Source organism: Equus caballus, chromosome X, assembly GCF_041296265.1.
Source record: "Equus caballus isolate H_3958 breed thoroughbred chromosome X, TB-T2T, whole genome shotgun sequence".
Taxonomy (NCBI): Eukaryota; Metazoa; Chordata; class Mammalia; order Perissodactyla; family Equidae; genus Equus; species Equus caballus.
In genome coordinates this window covers 11,601,360-11,626,965 of record NC_091715.1, presented here as the reverse complement: position 1 = coordinate 11,626,965, position 25,606 = coordinate 11,601,360, and the positions used below count along the sequence as shown (strand labels likewise).

The following is a 25,606-nucleotide window of genomic DNA, read 5'->3' as shown; positions in this document are numbered from 1 at the left end:
AAACCCATGAAAAGTTGAATATCCCAAGTCAAAAACGCACTTAGGACACCCAACCCGTAGAACATCATAGCCTAGCCTAGCCTCCCATAAACGTGCTCAGAATACTTACATTAGTCTACAGTTGGGCGAAATCATCTAACATAAAGCTGTTTTATAATAAAGTGTTCACTATCTCACGTTATTGATCGAATACTGTACTGAGAGTGACAAAGTGGTTGTAAGTATAGCGGTTGTTTACCCTCGTGATCCTGAGGCTGACCGGGAGCTGCAGCTCACTGCCACTGTCCAGCATCACCCGAGAGTATGGTACCACATGTTGCTAGCCCAGGAAAAGATCAAAGTTCCAAGTATGGTTTCTACTGAGTGTGTATTGCTTTCCCACCATCCTAAAGTTGAAAAACAAGGAGTCGAATCATCGTTAAGTTGGGGCCCTCTATATTGTCACCGTCCCCATTTTACAGTGTTGGAACCACAGGCAGAGGGGCGGCGCCACCCGTCCAAGGTCACGCAGCTAACAAGTGATGGAGGGAGGATTCGAACCTATGCAGCCAAGCTCCACGGGATGCGTGACAAGCAGGTTCTGGTTAAAGGCAGGTTTCTTAGGAGGGCGAGTTGAGACCTTCGCTCCGATCAGAGCACCCGCCGGGCCTACACACATCTCCCAGGGCCCACGGCGCCCCACAAAAGCCTGCCCGGGTGCACATCCCTCCCATCTCTCCCGGGCGGGAGGGGCGTAGGGGCCAAAGGGCAGCAGAGCAGGCTGGAGAGGCGGAGGGCGGAGCGAGAGGATCCGCATGGCGGCGTGTAAATAAAGGCGTGTCGCCCCCGCCCACGGCCCCGAGGCCGGTCGCTTCCCGCCTCCTGCCTCCCTGTGGCCGCGACCGCGAAGCGCTGAGTCACGGTGAGGCTGCTGGACCGGCGCCCTCCCCCACCACCCTCCCTGCGTCCCCCACCGCCGCACGGGCTCCAGCTGCCGTCCCGCGCTTGTCACAAGCCACCCTGTCCCCGCCGTGTGAGTACCGGGCGCCCGCGGGGGTGGGCTGGGGGGTGCTGGCTATCAGTAAGCAGCACCTCGCCTTCCCCAACCCCTTTAGACTCCTAGGGGAGTCTCCTAGGGAGATGACAAGAGATGCTTAAATAGTACTCTGAAAGTTAGTGAAAGTGGTAAACGGCTTTTCCTTCTGCAAAGCGCTGCGACCTGGTAAGTACCTCATCAGTTGTTCACGTGCATAGAATTTAATTGTAGGAGTCTGGAAGGACCCAGAAATAGTCCACATGGGGTAATATCCATTCTAGTTGCTTGTCTGTAGGTGATGACAGTTCTGTATGCCTCTGAGAATCAAGCTCATATCTGTGCCCCACAGTCCAGCACCTAGGAGGTATTGATTGATTGCCTGCTCCTGGGAGGGCACATTTTAGAATGGGCCTTGATGACTGGAGGGCACTGGCAAGTAGAGTGCTCTGAATAAGGCGGCTAACATTCTTAGAGCACTGAATACACCCCTTTGAGGTAGGCAGTCTGATTACCCCTGTATTACAGGTGGAAAAACTGAGAGGCTTAGTGATTGGCCTCAGGTCACACAGCTGATATGTGGTGAGACTGGGATGCAAACCCAGGCTGTCAGGCTCCAGAGTCTATGCTTCTTGCTAAAGCATTTCTCTTGGTTTGAGTAGGAATCTATGAAGGAACGGATTCTATTTAGCTTGAAGAAGAGCTTTGGGGACTGGGGGTACTGTCTGCAAGCATCTGAAGTGGGAAAGGGATTGGTTATACTTGTTCCATGACATCCCATTGAGTAAAACTTAGGCTCACGAGGAGGAAACCCTTTGCAGTAATAAACCCGGGGTATAGATTGTCCTGAAATAATGGGGTGCATTGTCAAGGGCGCCTCCTCCATGAGTTCCCTGTGCTCTCGAAGACTTCATGAGAAAGCTCAAAGATTTCTTGCCACTAAAATTGGCCCACAACTTCAGGGATAAATGGGTCTTAGAATTGGTTGACCATCAAAGATCCCTTTTAATTGCCAGGATCTTCAGCATGTTCTGGTGAGAGTCGCAGACCTCTTGGTTTTTGTCCATGTTCCCAGTGTCGCCACATAAATCTCTGCTGTCAGCCTCACCGGTAGCACCTACCTCATGGGGCAGCGTGGGGTTGGGGGAAGGCTGAGGGATTTCAATGAGGTAAAACAGATAAAGTGCTCATTAGAGGTTCTTAGTAAGTGCCCAACAGAGCTGTTACTAGACCTTGGAAAAGATGGCTGCAGGATCACTTGAGAGAGCAATTGTAAATAATCACTAGGCCTGGGAATCTAGAAAGTACCCATATACATTCACCATCATCATTATTGTTTTATATCACCAAACGCAGTAAGCAATCAATAAGTTGTGGCTGTTAATATTTTGGGCAGGTCTGAATTTAATATCCTTTATCTTGTAGTCCTTAGATGGGCCCTCCTTTAAGAGTTCTCTCTTTGTTGTCCCTCCTTTTGCCCTCCATCCTCTGCAGCTCAGCAGCAGAGCACTTTCTTTTTAGCCTTCAACATGGCGTCCTCCAAGAAGGTTACCCTCTCAGTGCTCAGCCGGGAGCAGTCGGAAGGGGTTGGAGCGCGTGTCCGCAGAAGCATTGGCAGACCCGAGGTACTCTGGTTGGGTGGCTGTTTCATGCTTTTTTGCAGAAGGGACTGATGGGACACTGAGGATAAACTTGGGAAGAGAGGGCCTGGGATGATCATGAGCTGCCCTGTGGGGCCATACTCGAAACTTAGCAGTTGGGGTCCCCCTCGGACCAGGACCAGGCCCAGCCCAGGGCGGGTTTTTATAAAGTGGATTCAGAGGTCCTGGGGGGAAGGTGTGCCTGAAGTATCTCTGCCCCTCTCTGCACACCCACGTCCTATCCTGGGTTCATCTGCCAGCCTCAGCGTGCACATCACCAAACCATGCGCACAGGTCACAGCACTAGGAGTAACTCTGCGTCCCCATTCCAGATTCCCAGGAGAGAGAATCTGATTGGCTCAGCTTAGGTCAGGTCTCTACCCTTGGCCAGTCAGCCATTACCGGGGATTTTGGTTCATAGAGAGACTGCTGAGACCCAACTCAGTGGACTTTTTGTGGTGATGAGGGAAGGCGGGGGCATCTCTCAGAGAAGGCTCTTGTAGTCACGTAAATGTCTTTCAACGTTAGAGAGAAGTTTTATTTGAAAACTACGGGAGTCATGGGACTTGCGGAAAAGGAAATCTTACATTCCCAGAAAGGTGTCTAATGGTGGTTATCGTCCAAGTAATACAGCACCCAGCACCATACCAGATTCCAAAAAAATAATTTTTTTATTGAGGTATGATTGACATATAACATTACATTAGTTTCAGGTGTACAACATGACGATTCAATATTTGTATCTGTTGGGAAACAATCAGCACAATAAGTCTCGTTAACGTCCATTGCCATACATAGTTACAGAATTTTTGTTGTGTGATGAGAACTTTTAAGATTTACTCTCTTAGCAGCTTTCAAATATGCAATACAGTATTGTTAACTATAGTCACAATACTGTGCATTACATCTCCAGGACTTATTTAGTAACTGGAAGTTTGTACCTTTTCAGCACTGTCACCCATTTTGCTCACCCCCAGTCCCCCTGCCTCTGGTAACCACCAATCTGTTCTCTGTATCTACGAGCTTGTGTGTGTGTGTGTGTGTGTGTGTTTAGACTCTACATGTAAGTGAAATCATACTATATTTGTCTTTCTCTGTCTGACCTATTTCACTTAGCATAACGCCCTCAAGGTCCATCCATGTTGTTGCAAATGGCAAGATTTCATTCCTATTTATGGCTGAATAATATTCCATTGTGTATATATATATACACCACACTTTCTTTATCCGTTCATCCATCGATGGACACTTAGGGTGTTTCTGTGTCTTGGCTATCGTAAATAATGCTGCAGTGAACATGGGGTGCAAATAGCTCTTCAAGTTAGTGTTTTCATTTTCTTTTCTTTTTTTTTTTAAGGGAAAGATGTGGTGCTGCTCTTTTTTTTTTTCTTTTTAAAGATTGGCACCTGAGCTACCATCTGTTGCCAGTCTTCTTTTTATTTTCTTCTCCCCAAAGCCCCCCAGTACATAGTTTTATGCTCTAGTTGCCGGTCCTTCTGGCTCTGCTGTGTGGGATGCCGCCTCAGCATGGCCTGATGATCGGTGCCATGTCCGCACCCAGGATCCGAACCAGCGAAACCGTGGGCTGCCCAAGCCTCCGCTCAGCCATGGGGTGGCCCCTGTGTTTTCATTTTCATTGGACAAATACCCAGAAATGGGATTGCTGGATCACATGGTAGTTCTATTTTTAATTTTTTTTTTATTGAGGTCACATTGGTTTATAACATTATATAAATTTTACGTATGCATCATTATATTTTGGCTTGTGTTCTATTTTTAATTTGTCAGGAACTGCCGTACTGTTTTCCATAGTAGCTGCACCAATTTACGTTCCCATCAACAGTGCATGAGGGTTCCCTTTTCCCCACATCCTTGCCAACACCTGTTGTTTCTTGTCTTTTTGAGAATGGCCTTTCTACCAGGTGTGAGGTGCTAACTTATTGTGGTTTTGATTTGCATTTCCCTGAAGATTAGTGATGTTGAGCATCTTCCAAAAATATTTTTGAATAAATGAAGAAGTATATTAGGGAAATGTATTCTTTTTGAAAAGTGAGGCTGGTTTGTTCCTCTTCTTAAAATCTGCTCTGATATTCTCAAAATCTTTCCCCCATTAGCTTTCTATTCACTTGTGAATGTCTTTTGAGGTCCATCACACATTGTTTTCCAAAGGGACACGTGCAAACAGCATTATTCTAGGGACTAAATGCACAGTGGATGTTGGGGGGGTGCAGATGGATGTTGTATCATCTTCTACTAGGCCACATCACTAAGAGAACAATTGTAAGGAATTCGGACACCCATCAGTAAACACATTATTTTATGTTGAGGATAGCTAATACTTTAATTACTCCATCTGTCAGGAACACATCTGCTGAGGGTTTCTTAATTTTTTTGTCTTGTGAACCTCTTTGGCAATCTGATGAAACCTATCAGTTCCTCCTCAGAATAATATTTTTTAAATACATAAAATACATAGGATTACAAAGGAAAGCTTTTATATTGAAATATGGTTAACAAAATATTACAAAGCAAATTTGTAGCCTAGTAATTTTACAATAAGTCCCGAGACTTGGTGGCAGTTCTCATAACTACCTAATTTCCAAGCTATGAGGAGCACAGTGTACCCACAATAATGGTAATGTGGTATGAACACAGCTTTAATTTCTGTTGGTGACAGAGCCACAGGTCCTGGTAATTTACTGTGGTTCTTGAACTACATTTGTAATTGAAGGAATTGTTCGGTTTCATTCTGGAGATGGACAGTGGAGACTGTTGCACAGGAATGTGAATGTCCTTAATGCCACTGAACTGTATACTTAGAAATGTTTAAAATGGTAAATTTTGTGTTATGTGTATTTTACTACCAAAAAAAATCCAGAAGAAAAAAATTTCCAGTTAGAGGTTAGTGAAAATAAAGAAGTAATTTTTTTTGCCATCCAAGTTTACAACTCCTCTGAATTCTATCCATGGTGCCCAGTTAAGAATCCCTGGCTGAAAACCTGTGCTTTAAAGACCCCCACATTCTCCTAATTCAGAGGGTCTCCCATGTCCTGGGTCTGCCTCTACCCTAAGGAAAAGAAAATGGACAGGAATCAGTCCCATGCCATCGCCCTGGTTTAATCACTATTAAGACAGAGGCTGTTTCCTTTTGTGTGCATGTAGTTGTATATTTTACATCATGGGGATTATACAGAATAAACAATATTGTGTCCTTAGTTTTTCATTTAACGTGGTAGCATATAACTTCCCCTGTTGTTATAAATTCTTCATAAACATCATTTAAATGGCTATGACATATCTCAGTGTGTGGGCATACCATTATTCTCTTAGTCATGACTCCACTTTTGATCATTTAGATTGTTACCATATTTTTTAGCACTCCACACACTACCAACTTTTCAGAAAGGTAGACCCCTAACCTTCCAATCAGCAGAGAAGGAAAGCACCAATCTATATTTAAGGCCCTTACTTTTCAAACTTTTTGCACCAAGGCTTTGTCTCTGAAGAAACATCTCACCAACCTTGAAGCCCAAGCTGTTCTAGCATAGAGTTTACAACAGTGTTTAGTATTAGTGGCTATAAGTGACCTGTTCCCTATGACTGTATATGTGGAGGAATAGGAATTTACAATGCTCTCACTGAGCCTTTTGGTGATAAATGATAGAGAAGAGATGGAGTGGGGCTGGCTTATACCTTTCATTACAATTATATGTGATCCTGGCCAGCCAGGCTGCAATTTGAATGATTACATAGCTTGCTGTTAACGTGTAGTTCATCTGAGCTCCCAACAGAAGGGAAACCCACTACTCATCTGCATTTGCCTCTATGCCCTACTCCCCCTTCCACGAGATACTCCTTGGTGGAGTGTGGTTTTCTTTGGACCACTCATATCTCTTTATTTTTTTATTATGAAGAATTTCAAACATAGAAAACTAGAGAAAATAGTATAATGAATCTCCATGTCCCCAACATCCACAATGATCAATTCATAGGCAATCTCGTTTCCTCTATATCCCCATCCATTTCTCCCCTCAAAGTATTTTGAAGTGAATCATTTCATTTTATTTATAAATATTTCAGTTTGGGTCTCTAAAAGATAAGAACTTTTAAAAAATATTACAATCCCGTTATCACACTTAAAAATAATGAGTTCCTTAATATCATCAAATAACTTTGACAAGTCTTTGTCCTGATTGGTACAGCCTGTGTAGATGTGGCTTTCCATTCTCAGAGTCTGTAGACCTTAAGTCAAGGTAGAGGGGCCAGAGTCACAGCGCATTCAAGGCCGTATCGAGATCTCCATCCAGACTATGGGCTGGCAGTTTCCTTCTACCTTCTGGGCCTTACCTTTAGGCCCCAGTCTAGAGGCTGAGTAGGCCCAGGAGGTAGTCTGAGCTGTTGGCGTCTACCTTTGAAGGACCTCTCCCTTCTGCTGCTGCCATATTGTCTTGGTGTAGGCTGGCCTTTTGTTGAGTATTGAGAGGGTGGGGGTCTCCCCTGATTCTAGACGGCTGCCACAGGCATTATTGCCCTTGTGTCAGTTAAGATTAGGTTCAACTGTGTAAAGGAGAAAACATCCTCCAGAACCAAAGGTAAAGATTTGTGTTTCTCTTTTGAAAACCTAAAAGTAGGCGGTCCAGGGTGGACCTGGAGGCTCCACACCTGTCAGAGACCCATGCTCGTTCTATCTTAGGTCATCATTCTTAGTGTATCACCTTATGGCCCAAGACAGCTGTTGGGGCAATAGCAAGGCCCCAAGGGCACAGAATGGAGGAAGAGGGGAAAGAAAAAGGATACATGCCAGCTTTCCATCCTCCTTTCGTAAGGGATTTCCCTGAAAGTCCCACCCAACAACTTCTACTTAAAACTTCTCCTTAGCCGGATTCAGTCACATAACCACACCTAGCTCCAGGGGAGGCTAGGGAGCTAACACAAGTACCACTTGGGATGTTTGTGGAGCACCTTCTACGTACACAGAGTTATTCTAGATTCGGTGGAGCATCATAAAAAAGGATAACATCAGCTCTATCCCTAAGGAACTGATGTTCCTGATGGCTGCTTCCAGTGCTTCCTGATTTAAATAAAATGCCAGGCTGCTGGAGCTTTATTAAGGGAGTGCCATAGGCTTGGGAGATGGTGGCCACAGGTTTTGACTGGCCTTCTCTAAAGATCAAAAGAAATGGCTTGGAAGCTGCCACCTGAATTTGGCAGCTAAAGGATTTGGAACTGTTTGAAGGAAAGGAAGTTCTCATAAGGTTCAATAACTTTGGAGGATCACCAGTTTAATATGGAGAGAGAGAAAGATGTGGATGAGTTGGGGACCAAATCAAAACATTTTAGAAAATCCAAGTTCTCATATAAATCAGATCTTGTCTACAGATAACGTTGTTTACCAACGTTGAATACCTGCCAAATGTTTGGAGAAAATTAGCAACTTTGACAAGAGCTAATACCTAGCCTGCAAATAACACTTTGGGACCATAGTCTAATGCAAGATACTCTTGCTTGTTGGAGGAAGAGTGTCTCTTACACTTGTCCCTCATCCCTTGGCTAGATAAACACTTCATCCCTCTGACCCTTGTCTCAACCAGCCCCCTGGCTTCTGCAGTCTTTTCGTTGTGCTGGCTTTCTTCCCATATGTGTCCATATGTCATGAATTGGTGACCAGAAGGTTTGAATGTGCCATCAATATATGACAAATAGTACTTTCCAGGCACATGAATAACTGCTCTCCTGTGGGTGGTGGATGGTGATGAGGGTAGGACTGGGAAGAGGGAATAAAGTGGGATTTATTTAAGAGCAGGACATATTTGCTCATATGAAACCTTTTGATACCAAGAAGCAATAAATATTTATCTCATCTTTACCTACATTTTAATACCATAGAATCACTATAATGTAGAATTAAAAAGCCATCTTAAAGCTCTAAACCGTTTGTTTTGCACATGGGGAAGTTGTGGCTCTGGGCTTTATAGGACCAGTGCAATACAAGAGATACCACCTATCTGTGTAGAACCTACAGTGCCTCAGGCGCTGGGTCAGGTGCTCTGCATTCATTGTTTCCAGTCCTTCAGGGTGTGTGTTATCCTGTGAGAAGAAAAAATATATAATAAGGTATGAGAATTTTCAGTCTCTCCTCCCAACCCCAGTTCCATTCCTGGGCTTTCACTGAGCTGAAATGGAGTTATGAGTGACAGAATAAAGTTGAAGAGATTCCAGATCTGATTTTCACTGAAAAGGGCGGAGAGTTACTGGTGGAAGAGAAGAGAGTAACTTCAGAAGGTCAGAGGAGAGAAGGAGAAAAGGAAAGAGCTGTCTCCAGGTGGTTCGAGGAGATTTGGAGTTAGAGGGAGAGAAGAGCGAAATACTGGAGACAGATATATATTGGAGAGGAATAAGGGGGATTTTAAACATATCTTTAAGTTGAAGCCCCCTTTGGCATTTTTGAGAGAAGTCAATAAATACTTTGTTTTTCAGTTACTTTTTCATATTGGACTGGGTGAAACACTGAACTGGGATGGGCTACAAAGTGGCCCAGCTTTACCTGGGTCACAGTCCACATTTTAAAGTGAAGAGGCTGAGACTTGATTAGGTGAAATAACTTGAATAGCTTCTTGAATTTGTGTGTGTGTGCATGTGTGTGTGTATTTTTTTTCCCGTAGAAAGTGAAAATAAGAGAGTCAAAACCAGAGATAGAGGCAAAGAGAGGGTTTGGTTCTTTCGTTTCTAGCAATATGACAGAGTCCATACCCTGAAATAAACAAACAAATAAATAACTTAAAAAATTAATTGGCTGAGCTGACAGGAAGTTAGAAAAATTCTGAGAGTCCAAAAATGGTGAGAAAGAAAAAAGAAATAGAAAATCTGAATAGTTTCATAGCCATTAGGGTATTGAATAAGTATTTTAAAAATTTATCACAAAGACAACAGGTCCAGATGATTTCACAGACAAATTTACCAAGTATTTAAAGTACGGATAATTCCAGTAATGCACAAATTCTCCAGGAGATGCAGCTTGTCGTAAATCACTTTATGAAGCGGATGTCATGCCAGAGCGATCTTTCTAAATCTAATCATCTCAACCTTTGATTAAAACCCATCACCTTTACGATAAAATCCAAACTCCTTTGAGATTTGGCCGCTCTCCTCAGCCCCTGTCGCGTCATAATCCGTGTGCATCTTTTGCCCCGGTAGAGTAGTCTCCCCGCGGTTCTTCAAGCTTGCCACGCTGTCTCCCTGCTCTTTTACTTGGAATATGCTTCCTTCTCCTCCACCTCCTTTATTAACTCCTCCATGTACTTCAAGACCCAGCTCACGTGACACTTCTCTGGGAGAACCTGCCCTGGTCCCAGCCCACTCGTATGTGTTAAGTTGTCTTCCTCCAGAGCATTTATCAGCACAGTGCAATCATTGATTTCCGTGTCCCCCACGAGGATAGGATACGGACTGTATCTTGTTTGCACTTGACTATTTAGATCTTAGATGATCATGAAACGCTTGTCTGCTTTTTGCATGTCTTGTAAAATGTCAACTGTTTAGCTTAATCAATGAATCTGTGTGTGCATGTGTGTGTATGTGTGTGCACAAATCTATGTAGAAATAAGGAGTTCTTTCCTATAAGCAATTTTTATTGCAAAAAGTTGCTCATTAGCTATGTGTTTTCAGTGAGCTTTGCTAGAGCTGTTCATGAATATAGCCCCTAGAAGTGTGTCTTAAAAGGCTTGTCTAATCTGCTAAATTCTATTTTTATTTCAGTTAAAAAATCTGGATCCATTTTTACTGTTTGATGAATTTAAAGGTGGCAGACCAGGTGGATTTCCTGATCACCCACATCGAGGTTTTGAAACAGTAAGTAAAATAATTTGACTGCAAAAGAGTGTCTTTTACAACTTGCCTCTGTTCTTAAATGTAGTAATCACTTCTAATGGGAAATTCAAATTTAGAATCAATGAATAATAGGGAAAAATTAATTTATAAGTTCCTAGGTAGACTGGCTGTTACAGAATTGTAATATCTGTTTTACATGAAGTATGCTAAAATTGAAATATTTACTGTTTTTAATATTCTTTGAATTTATCTCACTGTAGACATTGCTATTTGAGCAGTTAATAAATAGCAAGAATTGGTTTCTTAAAATATTTATATAATTAAAATAATCTGTTGGAGTTAGAAGAAACAGTTTAAAATGTGATCTAAATAATTTTATATAGAAAACTTGCTTCTCTTCAAGAATATTCAGAAATGTTTAACCTCATGTAATATAATAATTTAAACCCCAAAACACAGTCCAAGAACATTATGAGTATTTAAACTCAGTTCTAAGGAATTATAGAATCAAGAGGCCGAAATATAACATGGTCTAAAAATTAGGATTTTAAGGACATACATATACCTTTAGAAATTTAACTATAAAATTTAGAGGTTCTGCTGAACACTTATCTTCAGTTTTAGTTAGTTACAGAAATAAAAATGTGCAGTATAGTATTGTGGCCCCTTCCGAGGTTCCCACTCTCCACACGTACATACATTCTGGGAAGAAACAGGGACAGTTACTTCCTAGTTACGAAGGTTGGCCATCTGCTCCGTGAGAAAAACCCGTCTTCTCGGAAAACAGACCAGGGCTTGTTAAAGGTGTAGTGTGTTTGTCACGCCAATCATTGAATGAGTAAATATTTATTGAAGGCCGGCGACATGCAGGTATTGGTGTCGGGCGATCTTTTGTATGTTAGGGTTTGTGTGTTGGGAAGTATGGGCAGAAGGCAGAGGGAGGGAGGCTAATGAAGAATGAGCTGTGACTCCTGCGTACCTCCAGTATGCAGTCTAGTTAAGGAGGTGAAAGATGGACAGGTAAAGAGTTAACCACTGCAGTGTAAAGGTAGCATAAACCAAGAAGCTTCTGGAAACAGTATGAAGGATCAAGGTAGTTGGAGTAGTCTCCCTTCCTCATTTAGCCATCTGCCTTCCCATTCTCTTCTCTGCTAACACTTTGGGGGCATTGTGCCTTGCTTCAGCAATAATGGAACCACTCCTTTCACCTTTCTCTACCCGTGCTGGATTCTGACCCGGTTCCCAAAACATGTCTCCCCGCTGTGCTCTTCTGCTTCTGGTATCAGGACATTCTCGCCACTCCATCCCACAGCTTCAGTTATCATTTTACTAAGCCGTCAAGGTCTTTTCAGATATCACTATCTCCATCAAGTTTTCCAGACAGTCCCAAGAGGATGCACTTTCTCCTTCGTTTGGTCCCCATAGCATTCTATTTTTACCAGTCTCATGCACGTTACACCTTTATGGTGGCGTTGATCATATTCTGTCTCGAATTAGAGTTAGGCATTGCCACAACCCCCGCTCCCATGGCCGAGAGGACTGTGGATTGCTTCAGCTGAGAGAATCCCACACGTCGCCATGTTCTCCAGGTGGAGGTACTCCATAACTGCTGGCTGAATTTAATTGGATAGTAAAAAGAGGTCGGTTTTCCTGAAGGCAATTAATATATTAAATAAAATAAGTGATGAAACACATTGCTTTCCCTTCCATCATGGAAAGGCAATTTAATTTCCTTTATAAACTACAATTTATAAATTGTAAGGTACTCAACTTTACTCTGTGAAGGAGTTCAGCTGTAGAATATTGGTATTTGGCTCTTTGAAGTAAGAATTTTCCTTAAAACTATAGTTATAATTACAGTCAATCCCCATTATTTGTGGATTCTGTATTTGTGGATTCACCTACTCACTAAAATTTCATTTTTAGCCCCAAATCATTACTTGTGGTGCTTGCGCCATCGTTCATGGGCATGTGCAGAGCAGCCCACCGTGCACATTCCCAGCTTAGGATGAACAAGGCCACGCTCTGCCTTCTTGTTCCAGCTGTCCTGCTGTAAACAACTATCCTTCTTGAGGTCTATTTAGTGCCACATTTTTCGCATTTTTGTGCTTTTTGTGGGTGATGTCACTGTTAAAAATGGCCCCCAAGCATAGTGCTGGAGTGCTGTCTGGTGTTCCTCAGTGCAAGGCTGTGAGGTGCCTCCTGGAGAAAATACGCATCAGATAAGCCTCCTTCAGGCGTCCTTACAGTGCTGCTGGCCAAGAGTTCACTGTTAATAAATCAATAATATATGTTAAATAAGGTGTCTTTAAACAGCAACAAACATAAGACAAGGTTATGTATCGATTGGTTGATGAAAATGTTGTGACCAGAGTCTCGCAAGGACCCAAAGCTGTATTTCCCCAGGAACAATGCTTCAATATTTGCTAATTCAGTGACATGGCAACTTTCTAGAACAGAACTGCTGCAGATAACTAGGATCGATTGTAGCAGTTTTCCCCAGGAGTGTAGGTCAGCCAAGGACTCGGCTCTCTTAATAGTGTGAACTTTACAAGTCTGCAATTTAAAACCGGGTCCACTTTTAGACTCTCATGACCTCCTTTCTGGAGCGTTTTCTACAGGCTTGTTATAAGTTTTAAAAATGCTAATTAGTATAGAGAACAAAGTTAGAATCACCTATGTTATCGTACCATCCAGAAATTGGTACTGTTATTGTTTTGATATATTTTCTTCCAGTGCTTTTTTTCTGGTATTATGATGCATGTGTTTTGTGCCTTTTTTTTTTTTTACTTAACATTATGTGGTTAGCATTTTCCAGATATTCTTCAAGAAACTAATCTTTCATGGCTTCATTAAGCATCTGCCATGAGGGTTCTACCAACTGACATTACCACAGCAATGTATGAGGGTGCCTGTTTTCCCTCAGCGTCACCAACACAATGTATTTACCCAACTTTTCTTTATCTTTGCCATTTGGGCAAGTGAAAAATAACGTCTCAGCGTAGTTTTAATTTTCATTTCTCTTATCTGAATGAAGTTGATTATCTTTTCTTTTTCTTTTCTTTTTTTTTTTGGTGAGGAAGATTCACTCTGAACTATCATCTTTTGCCAATCTTCCTCTTTTTTTTGCTTGAGGAAGACTGTTGCTGAGCCAACGTCTGTGCCAGTCTTCCTCTTTTTTTTTTTTTTGCTAGAGGAAAATTAGCCCTGAGCTAACATCTGTGCCAGTCTTCCTCTGTTTTGTATGTGGGACGCCACCACTGCATGGCTGATGAGTGATGTAGGTCTGCACCCAGGATCCCAACTAGTGAACCTGGGCTGCCAAAGCAGAATGTGCTGGACTTTAACAGCTACGCCACGGGGCCGGCCTCCATCTTTTCATTTTTAAACACTTGTTCACCATGCATATTTATATTCTTGGCCTATTTTTTTTCTGTTGGGTTACTGGTACTATTCTTACTGTTTTATAGAAGCTCTCTCTATATAAAGGAAATCAGGCCCTTTTCAGTGGTAGCAGTTGCAATAGTGTTAAGAGGGGTTAGGCTTGTTTTGCATGCTCCCGAAGGTAAACCTTTGGATACAAAGCATAGATACAAAGCAACAGAAGGAAGGACTTCTAACAATTCATTATGCAAGGATAGAATAGGCTCCCTGGATCAAAGTGATTTCCTGACTCCTGGAGAAATGCAAGCATGCACTGAATGTTCGCTTGATGGGTGTGTCATCAGGATCAGTGGTCCCTAAAGTAGGCTGTGTGTGTGAGACGAGTCAGTGCTGTGCAGGAATCAAATACTAGAGCTCCCATTCTTTAAAATAAAATTGAAATTATGCTGTACTAGCACATGAATATAAATAAATATACATATTTTGAGTGCATGCTTGCATTTTTTAAACTGATAGTGACACGTGATCAAAGAAATACGGAGAATATTATTCTAAAAATTCTTAGTGCCTCAAGGGTGAGCCGCGAGCCAGCAGTGGTATCACCTGGAGCCTGGGGCTCTGCCTCTGATGGACAGAGTCAGAGTCTGCGTTTCAGCAACATCCTCAAGTGATTGATATGCGCATAAAAATTTGGGAAGTGCCTGTCTAGATGACCTTCCAAACTGGAAATACTATAATTCTATGAGATAAGAGTGAGAACCTGATTTTACTAAGTTAATTGCTGATTATTCTTCGGTTTGGCTAGCTATATATTTTCTGTTAAAAATTTGCCTGAAAATTGAGGAAGAAGGAATGCCCTAGAGAAGGAGGCACAGCTGGGGGTCACAAGACAAAGGGGAAAATGCACTCGGTATTTCCTGCCGGGAGTTTGGACTCTGGGAAGCATTGTTTTCAAAAGGCCTGAGTGGTAAAGCGTGGAATAATTTTGCAGTTACCTATTTCTGGTCAGGCCTGATATCTTGATTTGTTTAGGGCAGCTATAAATGATCAGAAACAAAGAACAATGTGGAAAATCCATGCCCTGCCAAAGTTTCGCTCGCAAAAGTTCACACACTTTTGATGAACCCTTCACGCACCCTGAGAAGAGACGTATTTTGTGCCTTTCAAAATCGTCCTTTAACTGATAGCCTCGGGGACTTCCGAGGTTTTAGCACTGAAAGTCCCTGTTCTGGGAACCCCTCAGTCCTGCAGAAACCAACATGGCTCATCCCTCCTGCTGAATTGAATTCAAGAACTGTGGAGTAAACCATCGCGCCTGCTTTGCAGGGAAGTTTTAGGATGGTCTTGTCAGTTATGTTGTTAGTTGGGCTTAGAAATGCTTTTCATGGTTTTTCCCTACATGCCTCAGCGGTCTTTGATTTTGTTCAGAACAAGCCCGCCCTGTTTCCAAGGGCGTGCCCATCAGAAAAGCCACACTCATATTTACTGGTTGGCAGCCAGCAGCGTTTGCATGCAGTGCCTGAACAATATCCTGGAGAGGAAGGGAAGGGTCGTGGTGATTCACACCTGGAACTTACAGCTGGACTCAAACCTCCCGGCTCCCCTCCCGGCTCCCACACAACCTGCTTTTTCCAGCTTGCTGTGCACTTTCAAAACCAAACCATACTGTTGTTGAATCAAGGCTGGAAAAAAAAGAAGAGCTTGATTAAATTCAAAATCTATTTTGCAAAGGAAACTAATACTCTAAGAAAACTAGGAAAGAAGGATACTTTCTCAACATTGTAAAGACTGTCTACTGCTCAGCTAACATCCTATGTCATATCTAACACTGAGATATTAGACATACTCCTGTTAACTTGAGAAAAAAGACAAGAATATCTACCAGCACCATTATGATTTAATGTGGTTCTGGAAGCTTTGAAGCTATTAATGAGAGTTACAGCTATTGGAAAGGAGGAGGAAAACCTATTTGTAGGTAATACGCGAATGAAAAAAAACCTCACAGTGGCCACATCCAGCTTTGGGTAGTGATGTGATTAGAGGAGGACTGAGGGCACAGGACTTGTCTTGAAGTTGTGCTTACAGGGCAAGCACGTGGATTTTAGCTTATATGGTTATTTGGAATGATTGGGGGGGTGAGGCTAACAGATTATAGGAAGGAAGCTTAAGCAACCCTCACCTCCAAGACACTGCTCGGCACCATCGTGCTGAGAATATCAACAAAAACTTCTTGGTTTGTAAATGGCTGGATATAAAATAACTGTGCAAAAATCACCTACGTAAAAACAATAACCAGGGGCCGGCCCCATGGCCGAGTGGTTAAGTTCACGTGCTCTGCTTCAGCGGCCCATGGTTTTGCCAGTTCGGATCCTGGGCACAGACATGGCAGTGCTCATCAGGCCATGTTGAGGCGGCGTCCCACATGCCACAACTAGAAGGACCTGCAACTAAGATATACAACTATGTACTGGGGGGATTTGGGGAGATAAAGCAGAAAGAAAAAAAAAGATTGGCAACGGTCGTTAGCTCAGGTGCCAATCTTTAAAGAAAAAACCAAAAAAACCCCAATAACCAGATATAATGGGAGAAACATCCCATCCCTAATAGCAATAAGAACTCCAGTAAAATTCCAGAAGAAAAAGTTATTCCCCTTTAACCCAGTAATCCTACTTCTAGGAATCCAGTAATTTCCTGGAAAAAAACCCAAAGTAAGAACAAAGGTTTATTATACGAATGTTTATTCCAGTGCAATTTTAAAAAGTTGAAAACAAAGGAACAAAGTACGTATCCAAAATAATAAGGGAGTGGTTATATATCTGGAAATTATAGAAGGAAATTAATATGTATCTGGAAGATGGAATGTTTTGCAGTGTTTTTTATAAATGCAAATATGATTCCAGAAAATTTTCATTACCCTAAAAAGAAAGCCTGTACCCATTAGCAGGCACTCCCCATTCCTACTTCCCCCAGCCTCTGACAACCACACTTTCTGTCTCTATGGATCTGCTTCTTCTGAACATTTCATATAAAAAGAGTCATATGATATGTGGTCGTCTGTGTTTGGCTTCTGTCACTTAGCACCGTGTTTTCAAGGTTCATCCATGTTGTAGGATGTATTGGTACCTCGTTCCTTTTTATGGCTGAGTAATAGTCCATTGAGTAAACCACGTTCTGTTTATCCACTCATCTGCTGATGGACACTTGGGTTGTTTCCACTTACACCTTGATTCTCTGGTTGCCTAGATGATCTCTGAAAGGACACCCAAGAAACCGGAAATGGACCTCCCAGGGAAGGTTCCTCAGTGATGAGGGAGGGTGGGAAAGAGTTAACTTTCACGCTAACCCTCTTTTTCTCTTTGTACCTTTAGAATTGTGAACTATGTATATTGATTAATTATTTAAAATATTGATATTTTCAAAATTCCCTCTTCACACACCATATTTGAAGATAAACAGTGTTCTCCTAGTTGGCGAAGCTCCCAATGCTCACTTGCTCTCCAGAAGTCTTGCTGAGGGCTTTGACTTGGGTCTGCCCCCTCCACATGAAATCAGCCTGGTCTGTGTTCTGTTCCAGTCAACCAGATAAGCTAATAATATATGCCAGCGCTAATGGGGAGGATGACCTAGGGGCAGCTCCCTCTAAGAAATATCTGTGTACCATTGGAGGTTCCCGTGAAATTTAAAAGAGTGCTTCAATTTAAAAGCATAACTTTCTCCTCTTCAACATGTTTCCTGGCTGAAAGGAAGTTAAAATTGTGTGTGTGTGTGTGTACACGTGTGAGTTTAGAAGTGGGGATAGAGGACGTATAGTTTGCAAGAAGGTTGGAAAATGATTAAGGAAGAATGAAAGAGGTCCGGTTGAAGAAGCTTCACATTCTGAGGGAGAAGCTAGCACTCATAACAGAAAGTCTGGCAGGGTTTCTTGGAAAATCTGGCCATTAAGTTAGAAATGACTTTCTGGACAGTGTGGGAAAAGATAGAGGGCTGAGTCTGGGGATATAGTAGAAATGGTGAGTAGCTTAGTCAGACTTAATAACTGGATGTGTGTAGGGGTGGGCTCTAAAGCTGTAGGTTGGGCCATTATTGGGGAAAGCCTTCAAGGCGGAACTCAGTCCCTGGTGATGAATGAATGGTCAGTATTTTACATCCTGAAACTCTCAATTTAAGTCAATCATGTTAAATTAGAACCATCTTTATCTGAAAGTCCAGCTTTTAGACTTTGTATATCAGTATTTCTCAACTGGGGGTAATTTTGCCCACACGGGATCTTGTGGCAATTTCTGGAGACATTTCTGGTTATCCCAACTGGGGCTGCTACTGCCATCTAGTGAGTAGAGGCCAGGAATGCTGCTGAGCAGCCTACAGTGCACAGGACAGCGGCACAGCAAAGAATTAAACCCTAGTCTGTGTTAACAAGCATAGGTCACGTGAGGGAAACTAGCAGTTTCACTGAAATATTCTTCAAAAGTAGGCCAAATGAATTCTCCACAACGTGCCCCATCTGCCCCACTCCCACCCTCTTACGGTCGTAAACAGAAACCATTCATGTCTGAGAGACTCCATTCCTAGAGTTCTTAAGTAGACAAATTGAGGGGGGTGGGTAATGAAGTCCTTAAACCAGTCATTAAACATTCTTTTATGTCACACATAAAATAGTGCTTTTTAAGTTAAGACTAAAAATAAGTCCACAATAAATTAACATAGATCATTACATGATAAAAAGCTTCTTGCAAACCTTCCACACTATTAGCAAAACTGCTTCAGGGTTATCTGTCAATAGACTTTTTTTTTTTTTGGTGAGGAAGATTGTCCCTGAGCTAACATCTGTGCCGATCTTCCTCTGTTTTGTATGTGGGATGACACCACAGCATGGCATGAAGAGCAGTGTGTAGGTCTGCGCCTGGGATCCCAACCCATGAACCCTGGGCCACTGAAGCAGAGTGTGCAAACTTAACCACTACACCACCGAGCTGGCCCCTCAATAGACTTTTAAATGCAGTGCCTGACCATATGGGATTAAACCCAAGGAAATTTGCCAGACAATAATATTAGCTACCAGCTTTATGGGAAGCTTCCCGTGCCACCCTGAAAAGTAGGATTTGTTAGCCCCTCATTTTACAGATGAAGAAACAGGCTTAGGGAAGTGGTGACTAGTCAAGCTCACACAGCCCATACAGGGCAGGATTCGACGGGCCCATCTGATCCCAGGCCCACACTTGTCCACTCGTCTATGCTACCACTCCTTCTGGAACAGAGTTCCCTTTCTATACAAGTGATGATGTCTCAATACATTGACATGTTCAGATGATTAAAAGATTTTTAATGCCCTTAGAAATGAGATTGCACGGGTGACACAGATCCTAAAACTGTGCACAGTTCTTATTCCCTCTGCTACCCACTCACCGTGGGACCTGATGCTTTCATGGTTCAGGGATCCAAGTTTTCCTACCTGTAAGCACAAAGTAGTACTCTCACTTCTCCTGAACTTCTGGTATAATGATGAAATGGATTAGGTTGGTTGACTGTCTGGATATTTAAGGACAATCATTTAGCTTCATGCAGCCACAGGGAGACCATCTATGATCTAGTAATGACATGATAAGTAACAAAATCTTGTTTTAGTTGCTCATGACCTCTTATTACAACCTAAAAATTCTTTTTCTCCTTCTATATACCTTTTTGCCCTACCCGCCCGACCTTTTCCCCAATATTTCAATCTTTAAGGACCAGCTGGGGGGGCTGCTTTCTCCATGAATTACTCCTCCATGCTTCCAGATCCTTCCTCATCAGAATTAATCTTCTGTTTCCACCGGGACTAATTGTCCATCTCTTGAGCTTTCACTCCTCTTGGCTGCATGTTTTGGTAGTTGATCCCTTGCTAGAGTGGCAGCTCCCTGAGGTGGGGAAGGAGTGATCATTGTGTTCCTCTGGGGTGATTTCTAACTTTCTGTTTATGACATTTTCCCTTGTGCAGGCTGAAATCGAAGAATGAAAGAGAGAGATTAAAAATTACTTGCAAATTTAAAATTTCCTAAATAAAGACAAAAAATTGGCATCCCTGTGTCAGGCTCCCTTATTAGAAAACATTTTATTGCTTCTTGAAGTCCAGAATCCTGAGGACTGTGGCCCAATAACATCAAATACAATGAATGCATTCACTAAAAGTTTGAGAAATTAAATCCTTATGATGAATTGAATCAGGGAATAATAATAATAATGCACCCATCAAAAGGTGTCAGCTGCTTAATTAAATTTAATGTTATTATAATGGAATTTTAACAAAATAATAAAATGAGGTAAATCGACATGATTCCCTTAAATCTCTCTCTGTAAGAGCCCTGTGAGCCCCAAACCTGCCTAGGACCATGTCTGCAAAGGAGCGTTTTCAGGCACTTCATTCTTAGATGTCTGCCCTGTCAGCTTATAGCTGCAGACTGCTGAGCAGAAAAACTTCCCTGTACACCACAACATAGCTCGGCCCTTGATGACTAGACGGCGGCCTGCCACAGGGACACACAGTCTTTAAGCAGAGACAGTGTGCATGTGCTAGAATATATACAGTTATCAGAGGATCTGTTAACAAGACGTATTCCTGGTTTGGTGAGGACTAGTTTTAGAAAAACAGTGAGCACACATCATTAAGAACAGCAGAGGGCACTCTGAAGCAACAATACTTCTAACTACTTACATTTCACCCTCTGGGTGCAGACACAACACTTTTGTATGTGGGACGTTTGGGTCATCATTGAAGTTGGCAAACCATTCCCTTAAGGCCTCGTCAACATAATATGGGAGCTAAAACAATGGACGCGAACACCTTGACCACAGTTTTACATGATGTAGGTGGTATCAATTAAGAAGCTGGCCTGATGATTACATGGGGATCCAGGGGTAGTTTGTCTGAAGAGATTCCCCAAAAGGTTGAATCCTGACTGGGGTTCGAAGAGGAAGGGCATTCCTGACCCTGGGGTTCTAGAAGCAGCTGGAAGGTTCTGAGGGAGTCTTCAATTCAGCTTGTCTGAGTAGCTAGATTTGAGAATATGACCATCATAGAACCTTGATGTGTGTATCAGAAATTTTACTCAGAGTGAAAGGAAAATTAGTAGATTTGGGAGACTTTTGAGAAGGGGGGCAACGGAAAAATATATAAGGAAAATTGCTTATAAGTTGGTTGTTCTTTTCTCTGTAGTTAGATGCCATTTGGTAGAACTCTTCAACATCCACACCAAAGGAAGATCCCGTGATCACCCCATCTCAGGATTCTGTGGCTGCCTGTCCTTCCATCAGCCTTTTCTCCAGTTCACCCAGGAACCATAAGGCCTATTCCGAGCTTTCTGTGCAATAGTACAAGGACCCTGTCTTTGCCAGAGATAGCCAGTTTGCCTAAAGCCCTCTCAGCTGGCAGTCCTGGCTGCTCTTGCAACTCCCGTCAGATCTCTCCTCAAAGGCAAGCACTTTGCTCACGACACGTACATTCTTGCCAAGACACTGTCAGCTTTTGTGCAGCAACATGGGAGGGTGAAAATAGTTTTATTCTCAGAGGCAGAAAATGCTAATTTAGGACCTTGCTCTGCTATTATTAACAGTGTAACACACTAAGCCACACTGTTGTCATCGATAGCATGTAGATAATAATATATTCCCAGGATCAGATGCTTTTTATACGCCAAAATGCTATGCAAATGCAAGATGCTGCTATTCATTCATTCATTCAACAGATCTTTAGTGCCACCTAGACACTATTCTAGATGAGCAAAAAAAAAAAAGTCCCTGCTTTCATGGAGGTTACATTCTCTTAGGGAAGACAGATAATAAAGGAATAACCAAATAATTACATAAAATATATCCCATAGTAGAAAAGCTAGGAAGAAGAAACAAATCAGGGTGGGAGGATAAAGAACAGATTGATCAGTTAGATGGGCCAGTTGGGGATGGCCTCTCTTAGGCAGTGACGTTTGAACAGAGGCCTGAATGAAGTGAGGAAGTGAACCATGAGAATATCGGGGGACTACATTCCAGGAAGCACGAGGGAGCACCTGAGGGAGGATCTAGGGCGGGATCTCTGCCCGCGGAAGTGTGGCAGACATGCTGATTCTAGAACTTACCAAACACTTCTTATGTGCCAGGGGCTTTGCACATATTACCTCATTTAGTCGTCACCGTGCTCTGTGAGCTCACCTCCTAGGTCCATGCTGTACGTGAAGAAACTGAGCCTCCAAGAAGTTAAAGGACATCATCCCACATCTCACACCTGCTCAGTGGCAAACCTGAGACTCTAACCAGGGCCCCAAAGCCAGAGTGGTTCTCCGAGACAGGGCCACACCAGCAGGGGGCGGTGTGGCGGGAGTCCCTGAAACATTGGTGCCTCTGCAGGATTGTGGCAGGAAATGTCGAGGAAGGGCCCAGTAGAGCTTTAAAATATTTGGATTTGCCTGTTGGCTGATTACCTAAACCGTATTGGTTATCTTTCCCGTTTTGTTAAAACCACCTTTTGGCACTTGTGAAGGTGTGTATGTGGGGTCGAGATTGGATGAGCCAGTTTAGTGGGGGTGATTTTCCAGGTTTCTCAGTGATTGCTCAAGTCACTAAAACATTTTTGTCAGGTAACTTGGGTCCTTAACTGTATGGATTCAAATGTTATGTTTCTATCCTTGAAGACCAGTTAGCAGCTTCTATTATGCAATATGTCCCTTGCCGGCCTCTCTCATCAGCCATGACCTCAACTCCTGTTTTTGTTTTGTTTTTCTCTTTTTCCTACTCAGCTACCAATAGAAAAAGAGCCATCCATTTAGGGCAAATGGAAATTAGAAGAAAACATAGGGGTTTTTTTCCTATAATATAAACATTTTGCTTTAATGAGGAAGTCTTGCATCTATAAGAATGAATGAGGTCATCACACTCTTCCTTCTAAATACCAGCCAGAAGGAAACAACAAACTATATTCTGTCTTATGCTATAATTCTTCAGAATTAATTTATAGCTCCTTGTGGTACGTCTTTCGTAAATTTCACAATGCAGGTGACACTTTTCTTTTATTATTATTGTGGGCTGTGTCCGTCTCCTCCCAAACACAAATACACGAGGAAATCAAAACTGACAAGGAAGCAAAAGTATTTAGTAAAGACCCAAGGAAAGTTTAGGACTAGAAGGAGGAAAGGACAAAGCAGGACCAGGAAGCATGTCAAGTCTTTAAGAAAACACCTGTTTCAGATTACAGATTTCTCAATTAGGTACACACAACTCTTGAGCTTAAACGTAACACCCACAATTCCCTGAACCGCCCACAGCAGTTCTCCAGGTGTTTGCGATTATGTAATGTCCCCAAAATCATCTGGATTGTGTCAACTCTCAGAAGTACAGCTTGAGTCTAAAAAAAATCCGTCGGCAAGCATTAATTTATACTTAAGATCTCAGTGTAGCACTTTCAGCACTTAGCAAAAATAAATAAAATAACAGATAAATAAAAGGTCAATAGTTTCCTTGGTTCCTGATTTTTTCCCCAAAGGCTAAAAGTATGGTTTTTGCTTTAAGTAATAAAAGGCAGGCGTTATGGACTCAGTAAAGCTTCATTGACCAGACTTCTCTAATTCAGATTTTTTAGTTATTTAGAATGGGAGAAATGATGTTTACTTTTATATTACCAGAGAAAAAAGGACATCCACACTGCAAAAGTGGAGGAAAAGGGGAGATAACTGTCTTCTTAATCCTTTCGAAAAAGTGTTGGAATTGCTCTCTGAAGTAAAATTTGCAAAAAAATAAAAATAAAAAACCCTTTCTTAGTGTCCACGTAAATTTTCATTTTTAAATGAGTCACGCTCACCGCAATTTACTTTTTAAAGTTGCCTGACATAGTTTTTTAGATGATTAACAGCTTGAAAGCCCTTCGGCTTGGATAGTTGAAAAACATTTGGGGATGGAAAAGAATATGATCTGAAAGAGGCTCCTGTGAGAACCCAAAGACGAGCTTCAGCCCAAACAGAATGAAGACTGCCGTTATTATGCAGTTATTTTAATTAAAAATGCATGCGTCACAGGAAAAGGAAAGCAATTCTAGACGCTGATCCTTATAGTTTGGCTGTTAGTTTGAAATTTGGAAGCTTTTTATTTGTCCCCTTAAATTTGTAAGCTTTGTATAGGGTCCCAAGTACTTAATTCCTATTCTGGCATGAGTGCCCTCCATAGTAATTCCAGGTCTTTCCCACCTACTAATATATTAAAGTTGGGGCTAACTATGTTGTCCTCACACATAACACGGATTTTCTTCTGATTCTTGGTGTCTTCCTTATGCCTCACTGCCTTCCTATCCAGCCCAGTTCACCTGAACAGGGGACAAATATTCACCAGCTTCTATGCAGAATAAAGCACATCACTTATTTTCATTCACTGATTAGTGGCAGCATCTTTATATTTTTCCAAAATAAAAAATGGTTTCCATTGTAAAAAAGTAAACTACTCATTCCAGAAAATGCAAACCAACAGAAAAGTGGAAAGAAGATATCAAAACGCACCTGCACTTCCACCATCTGGAGATGACCACTGTTCATGTTTTGGTGTATGTCTGTCCAGGCACCTCCATGCATACCCGAACATGACTGCATACAATTTTATTTAAATGAATTCATGTAAATGAATCATTGCATTTGATCTGTTTAAATAAAATTTCTGTTCTGTAGCCTTTTTTTGATTAAATAATATTTCATTTTTCTGCGTCAGTAAATAAAGATGTATATTACTTTTTAACAGTTGTATAGTATTCCCTTGTCTAGCTATTACCATAATTTAGCTAAGTTACCCTATTAATGCATCATCCAGATTATTCCTGTCTTTTTGCTATTGTAATAAGCATTTCAAAAGTAGATTTGTGCAGACATTTTGTATTTTTGTTGTCTCCTTAGACTTAAATCGTGGAAGTGTATTTTTTGCATTTAAATCCTTAATCCGTCTGGAACACGTTTCTGTACCTAGTGAGGACTTACTGTCTCTTCTTATATGGTCAGCAGATTGTTCTAACACCATTTATTGGAAAATGCATTCTTGCCCCACTGCTTTGAAATCGCTGTCATCATGTATTAATTTCCCATACAATTGGAGCTTTTCTAGTCCCATGCCAATGTTGCACTGTTGCCATTACTATAACAAGTTCCCAGGTGGGGATTTTAGACTTAAAACCTATGTATTAGTTAGTGTTCTCCAGAGAAACAGAACTAATAGGATATATATAGATAGATATAAGAGGAGATTTATTGTAGGAATTGGCTCACAAGATTATGGAGACTGAGAAGTCTCAGGAGCTGCCATCTGCAAGCTGGAGACCCAGGAAAGCCAGTAGTATACAGTCATGTGTCGCATAACGATGGGGACACATTCTGAGAAATGTGGCATTAGGCGATTTTGTCATTGTGTGAACATCATAGAGTGTACTTACACAAACCTAGATGCTATAGCCTACTACACACCTAGGCTTTATGGTACTAATCTTATGGGACCACCATCATGTATGTATTGTTGACCAAAACGTCATTATACGACACAGGACTGTAATTCAGTGTGAGGCCCCAGGACTGAGGACCAGGGGGGCTGCTGGTGAAAGTCGTGGAGTCCAAAGGCCCGAGAACCGGGAGCTCTGATGTCTGAGGGCAGGAGAAGATGGATGTCCCAGCTCAAGCAGAGAGAGTGAATTTGCCTTTCCTTTGTCTTTTTGTTCTGTTCAGGCCCTCAACGGATTGGATGATGCCCACCCTCA

At 42.1% G+C, this 25,606-nt stretch overlaps 1 protein-coding gene across 4 annotated transcripts in view; it reads left to right on the top strand.

Annotated features, from left to right (window-relative positions):
• Positions 1-473: 473 nt before the first annotated feature.
• The window catches only part of PIR (pirin), a 92,578-nt gene continuing 67,445 nt past the window's right edge, over positions 474-25,606 (top strand). Inside the window, exons 1-3 of one of the 4 annotated variants that reach the window (XM_001490018.7) lie at positions 474-1,012; positions 2,507-2,637; positions 10,408-10,500. In XM_001490018.7, the coding sequence (XP_001490068.1) occupies positions 2,542-2,637; positions 10,408-10,500 (189 nt within the window). In that variant the 5' untranslated portion in view covers positions 474-1,012; positions 2,507-2,541. Of the gene's footprint in view, positions 1,202-2,506; positions 2,638-10,407; positions 10,501-25,606 lie in introns of all 4 variants that reach the window. The other 3 variants (XM_070256948.1, XM_005614004.4, XM_070256949.1) reach the window with 3 other exon arrangements.